This window comes from Ammodytes marinus (genome assembly GCF_949987685.1).
Source record: "Ammodytes marinus genome assembly, chromosome: 18".
Taxonomy (NCBI): domain Eukaryota; kingdom Metazoa; phylum Chordata; class Actinopteri; order Uranoscopiformes; family Ammodytidae; genus Ammodytes; species Ammodytes marinus.
The window spans coordinates 12,884,238-12,896,400 of NC_137222.1; the positions used below are offsets into that span (position 1 = coordinate 12,884,238).

Consider the following 12,163-nt stretch of genomic DNA (forward strand, 5'->3'; position numbering starts at 1 on the left):
AGCGTGGGGTCACCGGTCTGCCACCACACCAGTACTGCAGATATCAAATATCACCACAGCCTCATTTTGTTTATTGCTCACACCAGACTAAGTATGACCTTATAGAAGATTGAAGTGAGACACACGTGATCTTGCTTTCACATTGTTAGAAAAGCTCAAACACAGACAGGACTGAGGCGCAGCTAAGGGTGGATGGGTGTTTGTGGGAGATGGTTTCCCAGAAAGAAAGAAAAAGACAAATAAATGAATGGAAAATGGTGCAGGGCCATCAAAGAGTTGTGTAGGTTTCTGAGAGCCTCCCATGAGAAAGTTTGTATGTGTGGAGACTTCTGGCAGAGCATGTTGCAATTTCATTGGGAGTTCAACCAACAGTCGGGGGAAAAAAAGTATCATGAGATTGTGTTGATCTGGCAGAGAAAGAAAACATGAAAACAAAATACAACAGTTCCTAGGAAGTGGGTCATATACCGCATGCTGTCATAACTAATAGCATGGATTTCACACACGCAGAAAGTTTGCAATTGTATTGTATCTGTTTTTTAAAAGTTACTGTCATGAATCAACATATGCATCCATTACTTTGGATGAAGAAAATCACCTGACTTTTTAATATGAACCGTCTTTCAATGGGCAAGACTGAGCTGTTATCAAACTCCCTTTGCTGGGCATGGTCAGACATCACGTATCCATCCATTGGTTATATGAGCAAGAGAGCCAGACTTGTGTAACAGATTTAGAAACTTTCAAATGCTGAACTCCTCCTCCTCAACATCATCTCACTGGGCGCATCTGCAGGCTGCAGGAGCAGAGCGATATGAGTTAACACGGTTACATTTAAACTTAGCTTTTCTTCTCTGCTCACTGAATATCCTTCAAAAAGAGATGCATGCTTTTTAAATTAAAGGCAAGTGTCAAGCCTGGCTCATTTGAAATACTCGCTTTGTCACGTTTAATTACCGTTAATTGAGTTCATAATGGGATTACGCATATTTGGCACGCCACTTTACGCATATGCATGCGTCTATTTCTTTGTTTCCATCCTGCAAGATGCCCAGTCTCAGAGGGATCCGGGGACAAAACAAGAAGGTAGCCAAAAGGCGGCTCTTCGCCAGACGCTACAGTGGTCACACAACGGCAAGATCTTTAGCATTTTAAGCCAGGGCTCGGAGTATCAGCCCGCGAGGCGGAGGGGCGCACCTCCGCAGCAAGTGCAGGCGCGACCTGTCACCATCATTCGTGATGCGGACGTGAGTCGTGTGGACTCCTCGAGCCAGCAGCAGCAGCGACAGCCTCCCCTGCCGGCATCCAACCTGAATGGCCCCCGAAGCCTCCCGCCGCCGCTACAAAGGCTCTTGAGAGGGCACCATGTCAGCCCCGGGGAGCGCGCGGAGACGCAAAACAGTAGCAGAGCCAATGGCACCCAGGAAAAGGTCACTGTCAGCCCGTCTCTACCTGGGAGAGAAGACATTATGGTCGGCGACGATCCATACGATCCCTATAAATCCAGTGATAGTGATAATCCATATTACAATCATTATGACGTTTACGAGAGGCCGAGGCAGAGCTCAAGACCCGGATATGGCACAAGGTATCATCAGTACGGTAAGAGTGGGGGAGAGTTCTCAAAACAGCATTCAATTCAGTAATGAGACACATTTGACCCATAAAATAGTGTTTATGATGCAACAAAGTTAAGCAATTTATCAGACAGTGTGTCTGGCCTGTCTCTAAATTCCTGTTCATTTGTTTGCCACAGGTAAAGTGTTTGTGAAACATATTCACTTATTGATTGGTTTATTTTCATGTGTCACTTCTATGTAATGTCATATTTAGCCATTATCACTATTATAGGGTTGTTTTGTTGTTTTAGGTCTTCCTGATCTCGTACCTGACCCGTACTCCATTCAAGCCTCTGCTTATGTCCAGAGGGTCCCCATGTACAACCTGCGATGTGCAGCTGAGGAAAACTGTTTGTCAAGGTAGACTGTTGTCAGGGAGAATGAAAAACAAACTCACAGTTTTTGGAGTCAAGTTTGAGTGTGAGAGAGCTCTGAGCCATAACAACCACATAAAGTGCATGTGGGCGAGGGCTGGCCTGTGGGACCATGTGATGAGGGGAAATTAACCAAATCCTGCCACTGATGGGGTGGAGTTGTGGATTTCTGTAAAGTTTAATCATAGTTTGCCCGAAGGACAGAAAGCCTGGATGGTAAACACATTATAAAAAACTAACCCAAACAACCCTGTGCCTCAAAACGATTTTTCCACCCACCACCCAGCCTTTACACAGAGACTGAGAAATCTGCTCCACTCAGAGGAGGGGGATGTAGCAGGAAAAACAATCTCAGTGACGTAATCGTGTCCAAATATGACCTGTGCTTCTTTCTTTTTTTTCTCACTCACGTACGCTTTTCTTTTGGTTCGTGTTTGCAGTTCCGCCTACAGAGGCGATGTTAGAGACTATGACACACGCGTGCTGCTGAGGTTTCCTCAGAGAGTCAAGAACCAGGGGACAGCAGACTTCCTCCCCAGCCGGCCACGTTACTCCTGGGAGTGGCACAGCTGTCACCAGTGAGTAGAGAGTCCTGTCAGTGCTGTCCACCTCACCTAACACACACACACACACACACACACACACACACACACACACACACACACACACACACACACACACACACACACACACACACACACACACACACACACACACACACACACACACACACACACACAGTCTATTGTGTCTGTTTTGTTGCATCATTGGTTCTCACTAGCCAATACGCTGGCATCGATTAGAGTCATTTGCACATAGTTTTCATGAGTGATTACTTAAACCAGATCTGGTCTGTTCTGCTCTGCTTCGGATGCAAAATGAGAAATTCTGGATACACATGTTTGAATCCGATCTAGATGAAAAACAGTCACATTGTCCACATGTTTTTCCCACAAGTTCAAGTGTTTGAACTGTAGACAGAACTTTTTTTATTCATATACTGTAACTCAAAACCTAAAAGAACAACAACTGTGTAGTGGTTTTGTTTAGCAGTTGCAAATTGTAGAAACATTTTCCAAGTGGTGCTATTTGTCACTACATAATCTTCTTTTATCTTTCCAGTCTGTCGTTGTGGTATGGCACCCCCTTTTGAACCCAAGCTTTGTTACTTCTGGCTTTTCTTTCTTTTTTTTATGTTTTATTGCTTTGCAGAGATTATGAAATCAGGACTGACATCTCAACATGAGTTCAATTTAATATGTTTTTCAATATTTAAAATTTAAGCAAACAGTGCTGCTTTAGGCTTTCCAGACATGATATGACTGAACTGCATACAACCTTTGGAATCAGGTCATTTAAAACTGCAAAGCTAGACATTGTAAAATAAGGTTTTGTACTGGTAAATGTTGTCCCTTTACTAAGCTTATGGGAGAGTGCCCAATTTTCCTTGATTCTACAGAAACTACCTCAGTCCATAGTTATGTGGTGAAGCAACAAATCCACTGTGCTAATGCCCAATATGGAGAACATTTGGCAGAGATCAAATAAACTGTTGATTTAGACTGTATAGTGTTGGCAGTGTTTTGAAAGTCTTTAAACAAACTCTCTCCTTCAGATAACACAATGAAAGCAGATACAGATTCACTACAATTCTACATGTTGCCTTCATGATAAATGAAAACACTTGGCAGCCGTTTGAAAGAACAACAGGATATGTTTGAAGGAACCACAGGAAATGTCCAACAAAATGTATTTTAAATCTTACCCAGCGAGTATATAGGCCTAAATGTGTTTCAAGAAGAAACGAGTCCCTGTTGAGTCCTCACATGACAGACAGCGCCTGGTTGTTTTAAAAAGTCCCAGATTAATGTGGAACTCGCTCGGTTTAGATTAAACATGTGGTTGAACTCTGCTGCTGCTGATCCACAGGCATTTCCATAGCATGGATGAGTTTAGCCACTACGAGCTGCTGGATGCCAGCACGCACCACTCGGTGGCTGAGGGCCACAAGGCAAGCTTCTGCCTGGAGGACACTTCCTGCGACTACGGCTACTACAGGCGGTATGCCTGCACCAGACATACCCAGGTCTCACAGATTTCTGCCTAAAACATAACCGTCAAAACTGTTTTACAGATTTTAAAGCTGCTCTTATCTTCTGTCTGTATAAGTCTGTGTTATCAAATTAATCCAAATAGTTCTTATGAAAGGCATCAGGGGTCTTTCATTGTGTGAAACCAAAAGGGGATTATCACCTGGTCTTGTGTTCCTTTGCTAGTGAAGGTAGTGGAGCATTTAGCAGCTAAAGAGCCAGCTATTTCCCTCAGGAGCTGCTGGAGACAAAAAACAAAGCTAAAAACTGATTCTAACCACAGTGACTAAAATCCTTTCATACTACAAATTGTATTCTGTGGTGGGACAAATAGGCCTTTTTCACAGCAGATGTTTTGACTATGTGGTAGCATGCAGGAAAAGCACAGGTGTTCCTAATCACATTGACAATGGCTCAGTTATTTTCAAGTGTCCCAGTAAGCCATGGCAGTAAATCACCCACAAACAACACCATTAGCCTGAAACTGATGCAGCAAAATGAATACAGCCATCAACGAGTTAATGTGCTTTTGAAACTGTGACATGAATGTCTTGAAAAATCAAAGTTGTAACTGAATTTTAAGGAGGCACTATGATTTTCGTGTGTTCAGACCAACATTGGGGGATCCTGATGCTCCTGACTTGCTCTTTAGTTGGTAAAAATTAGAGTGTAGCCAAGAAAAACAAGTGCTCCTTAAGTCCTTTGGAGAACAGCGTTATTATTTCCTTGCTGCATGAGCCAGTGGTGATGATGATTTAATGGTTTCCTGTTTCTCCTGTAAGATGACCCACCTGCCTGAACATCTGTAATCGGTTGTTTAGCATATGATTTATTTTTCCAGACAGCTCTCCACATTTTTGCCAAACAGATTGTTATTTTCAGGTTTTTATTCTTACCAGTGTAGTAAAACATTAATATAATGTTTGTATTAATGCCGTCCGTTGTGCAGGGCCTGAGTCCAGGATGTTATGATACCTACAACGCAGACATCGACTGCCAGTGGATCGACATCACAGATGTGAAACCTGGCCACTATACCCTCAAGGTTTGTTAAAGTGCCACATGACATTCCTCTTCCACCTGATACACTAAACTTCTTTGCATTCACCTGCATTAGAGTCTACAAGAGTGCTGTTATTATTATTTATTTTTTAAATCGTTGTTGCTGTGTTATGGATTCCTATATATTTCCATTTTTGTTCTCCACAGGTCAGTGTAAATCCGTCCTATCAAGTTCCAGAAAGTGACTACAGCAACAACATTGTGCGCTGCGATGTTCGCTACACTGGCAACTACGCAGGCGTGTCAGGTTGTCACATGTCTCCGTAAGTATCACACTTGTGTCTTTGATATTACTTGTGTCCTCCGTTAATCCTTTAATGGTGATTTTATTATTTTTTCTTTCTTCCCCACCCCCCCACCCCCGCCCCCAGGTATTAACAGATGACTGACGTTCACAGCATCTCAGCAGAGAGGTTCTGTAAATGACAATGAAGAGGACTGCATACGAAGACGCGTAAAACATCATGAAGTTAATTTTAAATTGATGTATGTTTTATAAATTCCTGATTTAAATGTTTAAAAAAAAAGAAAGGAAAAAAAGTTGAATCATCTGACTTCATAGTGCCAGTGTGTAATGTTGAATTTCTTTAGCTTTTCTCCTTACTGTTGATGAGTATATTCTTGTCTCATCTTTTCTTTATAATACTTTAGTCTCCTTCCTTCTATGACATTGTACTGTATGCTTGTGTTTCATACCTCTTGTAAAATAGTTGAGGAATAAAATCCATGCAATTTATAAGCCTACGGAACAGATGCAAAGCACTTGGCTTCATTGTTGAGTCAATATCAATCATATCGCAATTTTAAAACAAACCATTTGTTTAGAGGAAAATGTATTTGTTATATTTATATGTCACAGAAGAAACTATTTACTCCAAAGCTTTTGGTGAAACTTAGTCAAATAAATTGTTGTGATATCACTTTTATTGGCTGATAAAAGTTTAATTGAAGTCCCTGTGTCTAGCAGTCTTTAAACTTTGCCACTGGCACACACACACACACACACACACACACACACACACACACACACACACACACACACACACACACACACACACACACACACACACACACACACACACACATACACTGAATCACGATTGAAGACATACACCAAGTAAATAAAGTTTATTAATGTTTTGCCTATATCTTTTAACTTAGTTGATCAAATGTCAGCAAATAATGAAAAATAACAAGCAAGTTCCAAAAACACAAACCAACACCTTCACATAAATATAAAACAGATAAAAAAGAAGAAGCAATGGCTCTATTTCTGTTATGTATTTAATCATCAGCACCACTTGTCAGTGTCCTCCGCTGCACCAGGGGGCGTCACTGAGACTATTCGTCCTGTATGAACTCAGTGATTTTTATCAGGCTGCCAGAGAAACTGGAGTAAGCCACCAGCAGAGAACGAGTGTGTGTGTATTTACGTATTTGTTACAGTGTGCGTGTAGGTGCCATTTGATCAAATATCCTGTAAGAAACTGCTCGTTTTTCACATCAAAATGCATCCGGTCAGAGTGTCAATCCCTTCGTTTCGTTCAGAAAACAACTCGATCGAGAAAGGATACACGGTAAGCTGCTCCATAATAAGTAACCTCTGTGTGTCTCTGCGTGTGTCTCCCTTCTTGTCTGCTCTGCTGCTGTCATCACATTCTCATTATACCCGAGATGATATTTCTGTCCCCTTGAATTAAGAATATCTAGGCCTATCGTCCGTTTGACATCCAGGCTCATGCTGCGTAATGTCTCTTTAAAGTAAATGTTAACATGTTTGGTGACGAGTGACGACGCCTGTAGTTAAATCAGACGATCAAAGAAACTAAAGAGGAAAAACCTGTCACTATGTCAGCTGTCCAACATAAATAAAGTCTGATTTAAATAAGCTTTCCGACACTCAATCACTGTATAGGGAACTTGTATCAATGAGCCTATACAATGATTCCCTCCCCCCTTACATTTCACCTTTCAGGGAGAGAGATTAATTTTCTAAAACTTTCTCAAAAATACTGACACACTAAATTTCAATGTAGGCCAACCTCCAAAAATCGTTAGACCCTACATTTGCCATAATGCATTCAATAGCCTTTTGGTTGGACCCTACTCCATGCATTTAAACGCTGACTATCTTTCATAAATGATTGCCAATTTCCAATGTCTCCACTCAGGGAATCTGCTCCAATTCCCAGTCAATGTCTTTCTCAATTTCTCAAATTTAAAGGAATAATTTGGAATTTTTAATGGGGGGTAAATCCACTTATTTGCATTTTTTGGAGCCCTGCTAGCGGTTTCTCCCTATTTCCAGTCTCTATGCTACAGAAAATAACCCTATATCTCAAGATGTCCTTTAAATTCTGCATTCTTCACAATTAAACTGAGTCTGCTGCTTAATGTGAATGAGGGAATGTAACTATTGGTGGAAACTGTCTTTATTTTTTATTTTTTTATTGTATTTGCTGACCAACCTTTTTTTTTACGGAAGAGTCCAGCTTGAAGTGAGGGAAGCAGAAGTCTGTTTGGGGATGTTAACATTGACTCTGACAGATGCATTTTGTTTCATATGTTTTCCCCCGTCAACAGCAGCCAGATGTTTCCTCTTGGTAACTAGCTGACATAGACACTTTAACTGACAGCTCTGTCTGCAGTCAGCCACAGTACGCACTGGGAGGGGACGTTTGTGGCTGATGGCCTCTGGTGATAAATCCTGGTCCCCTCAACAACTTAACTCACCATTATGTCTCTCTTTCTCTCTTTCAGGTCTTTAGAATTGACGTGCTGATGAACGGCAGGCAGCACACGGTTGAAAAACGCTACAGTGAATTCCACACTTTGCACAAAATGGTGAGATTCATTGCAGTTTATGAGCATTTATTGTTTTGGAGTATTTATAAAGTCCTCCTTTTATAATCAGATCACATTAAGTTCTTGTATGTTGTTGTGTAAAATAACATTAATAGTAAAATGACACTTTGAGCTTTTTGTCTTACATTTTAGACTAAACAATTAGTTGTTTAGGGAAAGGCAACTCCTATTAATGAATGCAAAATTACTACCTGCCAATAAATAATGAATGTGCTCTGTGGTGGTCTGTGGTTAACCGCGTTCCCCATACAGATTGTTTGAGGTTGTAACAAATGAGTTCCTCTTCCTGCCCTGCTCAGTGCTACACGTTCAGTGCGATTCAAACAGATGACATATTGACATCTTTTCACAGTGTCAAAGGCAGAGGTGTAAATGAGTTTTACTAGATGGCTGTGGTTTGTTTTTTTCTCTCACCTGATCTTCTATATATACAGAATATTGTTTTTTTTTTAATTGATGTTTTTGAATCCGTACAGCTAAAAAAGAGCATAAAGCCACCCGAGATCCCATCGAAACATGTGAGAAACTGGGTTCCCAAAGTCCTGGAGCAGAGGAGGCACGGGCTGGAGCTCTACCTTCAGGTACACGGACACATTTCATTCCGTCTGCTGCGACTTTTTGCTTAAGATAAAGGAGCAAGGCATTTCTTGACGTGTATGAAGTCAGCACCACAGATTCTCCTTTCAAATTTCGTCCAACCCAAATCAAACACATACAAACTTTAACTTAGGAAGACTGAACACATTTGAGACTGGTCACCAGAGAGAGGTCACGCAGGTCACCTCATTTGAGTGCCGCTGATTCATGTGCACATTGTAATTTTCTTTTGTCTGTTTTTTTGTCAGGCTATAATCATGGAAAATGGGGTTCTTCCAAAGATATTCCTGGATTTCCTGAACATCCGCCATTTTCCTTCAGTGCCAAAAACCGAAAGCTGCGGGTGAGTTGAAACTGAACTCAAGTTACTTCATAAAATAAAAGACTATAAAAGATTTCTGGCATGTTGTTGTTTTTTTTTACTTAAGAGTTTGTTCTAAGACTTCACAGGCTATGGTGGAAGGCTATGTGGCATAATTAAATGTTTCCTCTCTTAAGGTCCTTTGACACAGAATCAGAGGAGTCGAGGTGAGTAGTTTTGTTTAACTGTTATCAGTTTTGCACTAATTTGAACCTGATAAAGAACTCAAGTCACTATTTGCTCTCTGCACTTGAACTTCACCCCACATGTTCGTCACAGCGCCTACACTTCTTCATCCTGTCAGTTTATATGCAGCATGTAGCCGCCTGCAAGCCCTTCTCACTTCTCCTTTTTTTATTCTTCTCAGTAAACTTTCACATCAGCCAGTCTTGCTGTTTCTGAGAGACCCCTACTTGATGCCATCTGCACATGGTGAGTTCAGGATCCCGATTCTGTTTCAGAACTTAATCATTCCAATAGCATAGTTGAAAAGGTTAGTTATGTATGCTATATTATCTCTATAAGACTACTTATTCTTACCGCCTTTTCATTTGAATCTCCTTTCATTTCAGACGCATTTTCAAATGTTGTGATTGAAGGTGTGGTGCACGGAATTTTCTATCCAGACCTTCAACCAAGGTAGGGGTGGTGCGGAGCAGAATCTGAAGAGCACGACTCTACCAACAGACACTGCACGCCAGCGTTGGCATGCAACAGGAAGGACGTTACATGTGAAGATATGCTGAGCCCTGTTTACATTTTCCCTAAAGCATTCAAACTAAAAAGTCCATACATGAAAAAAAAGAAAAGGATGCCTAATCTCTCAATAATTGACTAGATCCGAAAACATCAATTGACCTTACATCATTACCATCAGATGTATATTCACCCTCATTTAGATTAATTTAAATCCTGAAGAACAGCGTTTGTCAGCTATAAAATGGAAACAATACGTGAAGTTTTTGGGAAGATATTTCTATGAAAACAAAGTAATCGAACTATTTGTTCATCATGTCATCAAAAAAAGTAAAGACTAATATTATTTCAGATATTATAAAGCCTAAAACAATTGACACAATAGTCAATGAAAAAATATTTTCCCCTCTTTTGAGAAAATAATTTGTGGATTAAACCTACAGGATAAACTGGAAATAGAAATAAGAGCCAGGTCAAGGAAGAGGAAGTACCTTTTTTTTTTGAGAGAGAAGGTGCCAACACACTGCACACCGCCGCGCGAATGGGCGGCCGGCGGCGAGCGGTTCACGCGCCGCCGCAGGAGTTGAAAATATTGAACTTTTTGCCGCCGGCCGCGCCGCGATAGCCAATCAGCGTTGAGCTCCTCCCGAAGTCACTCACTTCGGGACGACGGACAGAGAAAAAATTAAGATGGATGAAAACATAATAGTAACAGTTTGCTCCCATGAGTTCTGTAAATAGCCTATGTGTCTGTTGCCTGCTGTGTACAGTTATCAGTTTTGCTTTATGAACCAAGTTAGCACCGCCGCGGAGTGCAGTGTGTTCGTTAGTTTGTGAATGGTGCTGCGACTCAGGGGAAGCAGGGAGTTAATGCTGATGTAAGCTGGACTGGAGGTTGGTCTGTCAGACAGAGAGGAGGCCTGTGAGGAAACAAAGCACAGTGCGGGTGGTTGCAGCTGGATCACGGCCCGTAAACATGGAGGTGCCACTCCCTTTGTAGCTCCAGCACAAAGTTGTTTTTAATTTATCCTGAGCTGCTCTCTAAAGGGAGAGAGAGCATTGGGACAGTTTGGAATCAGTTGGTAGCTGCATTCTGCCTGTTGACGTGCCACATGTTGGGGTGCAAATGCTTTGATTTTTATAGGTAGTTTGTGGTTGTAATGTGGACCTTTTACTATTGAGCATTGGGTGTTTTGTAAATGAGCGCAGTAGTGTTTACAGTATTTCTACTGGAGGATTAGCTGGGTTGGGTCAGAGCTTGAGGTTTTGATCAAGGAGACAATTTGAAATTGAACCAGGACAGTGTGGTAATATGTGGCACATCCCATGAGCGAGGTAAGACATGTTTTAGGCATTGTAAAAAACAGACATGGGCAGAGCAGTTTAAAGAGTACTCCAATGATTAAGCATTAGGCTATAGGATAAGGGCAAACTCGAGGGTGCTTCTCCATTTATGTATTTGTATGCTTCTTTGCTTCCTTCACCTGCTTCTCCTCCTCCTTCCAAAGGTCCTGTTGTATAGGTCACAAAATGATGAGACATGAGGGCTGACAGCATGGCAGGAGAATGTCATTGGGTTCAAAATGTGCATTAATCCCCATGCATGGCCCCAATCCTCCATGCATGGCCACTTTCCCACCAGGACAAAGTAACCTACCGTCTAATTAGTGCTTCCTTTGACAATTGCTCCAGTTTGTGCAAAATGTGAAAAAAATTAAAGTAAATCAAAGCAGAAATATAATGTCCTGAATCCCATGAAAAACTCAATCTATGCGCACTCGCACGTTTGGTCGCTCTAGTTTTGATTTGCATACACGAGAAGGACAAAAAGGGCTCGTGATAACACTTGTTAAATGCCAGTATCAAACACTATCTCCAGTCATGTTACATTTAATGTTACACATAATATAGAAGGCCAGTTTATTCAGTTGTGGTTATTATTAGATAGTCAGCTGTTATGTGAAAGGGATGAAAAGTATGTTTTGCTTTTTAGAGCACGTGTGAAATGGAATTGAGATTTGAAAGACTTAGAAACCATTAAAACACTGTGCAATATTAAATAACGTAGAGATTGTCTTTAGAATGTTCCTTGTGAATTAATGTCTGTGAAACTTCTAACAAAACACTCGAAATAACTTTTGTGAAAAATGATGTTGCACCTTGATAACTGATAATAGAACACTTCATTTTGTGACTGGACCTCCACTACAGCACCGTGACAGCTACATATTTATATCCTGGGCGATTAAACAACTAACTAGAACACAATTTTATGTTTTAACAAAGTAAATCATTTCATTGAAATCCATCTTGTAGATTTGTATGTATTCTTTGTAAGACTGTAATATTTTGAACTGTGTGAAACGTTTCATTTATGTGCCATAATGTCAACCTACAGTGATCACTGGAATTCTACTGTAGAACTTTAAGATGGTCGCCATGTAAAAGTACTGACACCAATAAAATGCATAATTTCCACAAAGTTAACTTGTCATACTG

General features: G+C 40.9%; 2 protein-coding genes across 2 annotated transcripts; both read left to right on the top strand.

Annotated features, from left to right (window-relative positions):
* The first annotated feature begins 736 nt into the window (after positions 1 to 736).
* Positions 737 to 6,095, top strand: loxa (lysyl oxidase a). Its single transcript, XM_080047147.1, has 7 exons — positions 737 to 1,602; positions 1,871 to 1,979; positions 2,434 to 2,571; positions 3,923 to 4,079; positions 5,033 to 5,128; positions 5,293 to 5,408; positions 5,517 to 6,095. The coding sequence occupies exons 1-7, from the start codon at positions 975 to 977 to the stop codon at positions 5,521 to 5,523; spliced, it is 1,251 nt and encodes a 416-aa protein (XP_079903273.1). The 5' UTR covers positions 737 to 974; the 3' UTR covers positions 5,524 to 6,095.
* Positions 6,096 to 6,541: 446 nt separating this feature from the next.
* snx24 (sorting nexin 24) lies at positions 6,542 to 12,137 on the top strand. The gene is made up of 7 exons (XM_080046874.1): positions 6,542 to 6,722; positions 7,906 to 7,989; positions 8,487 to 8,591; positions 8,856 to 8,950; positions 9,106 to 9,135; positions 9,336 to 9,400; positions 9,541 to 12,137. Exons 1-7 carry the CDS (start codon positions 6,654 to 6,656, stop codon positions 9,609 to 9,611), a joined length of 519 nt encoding a protein of 172 aa, XP_079903000.1. The 5' UTR covers positions 6,542 to 6,653; the 3' UTR covers positions 9,612 to 12,137.
* Positions 12,138 to 12,163: the final 26 nt, after the last annotated feature.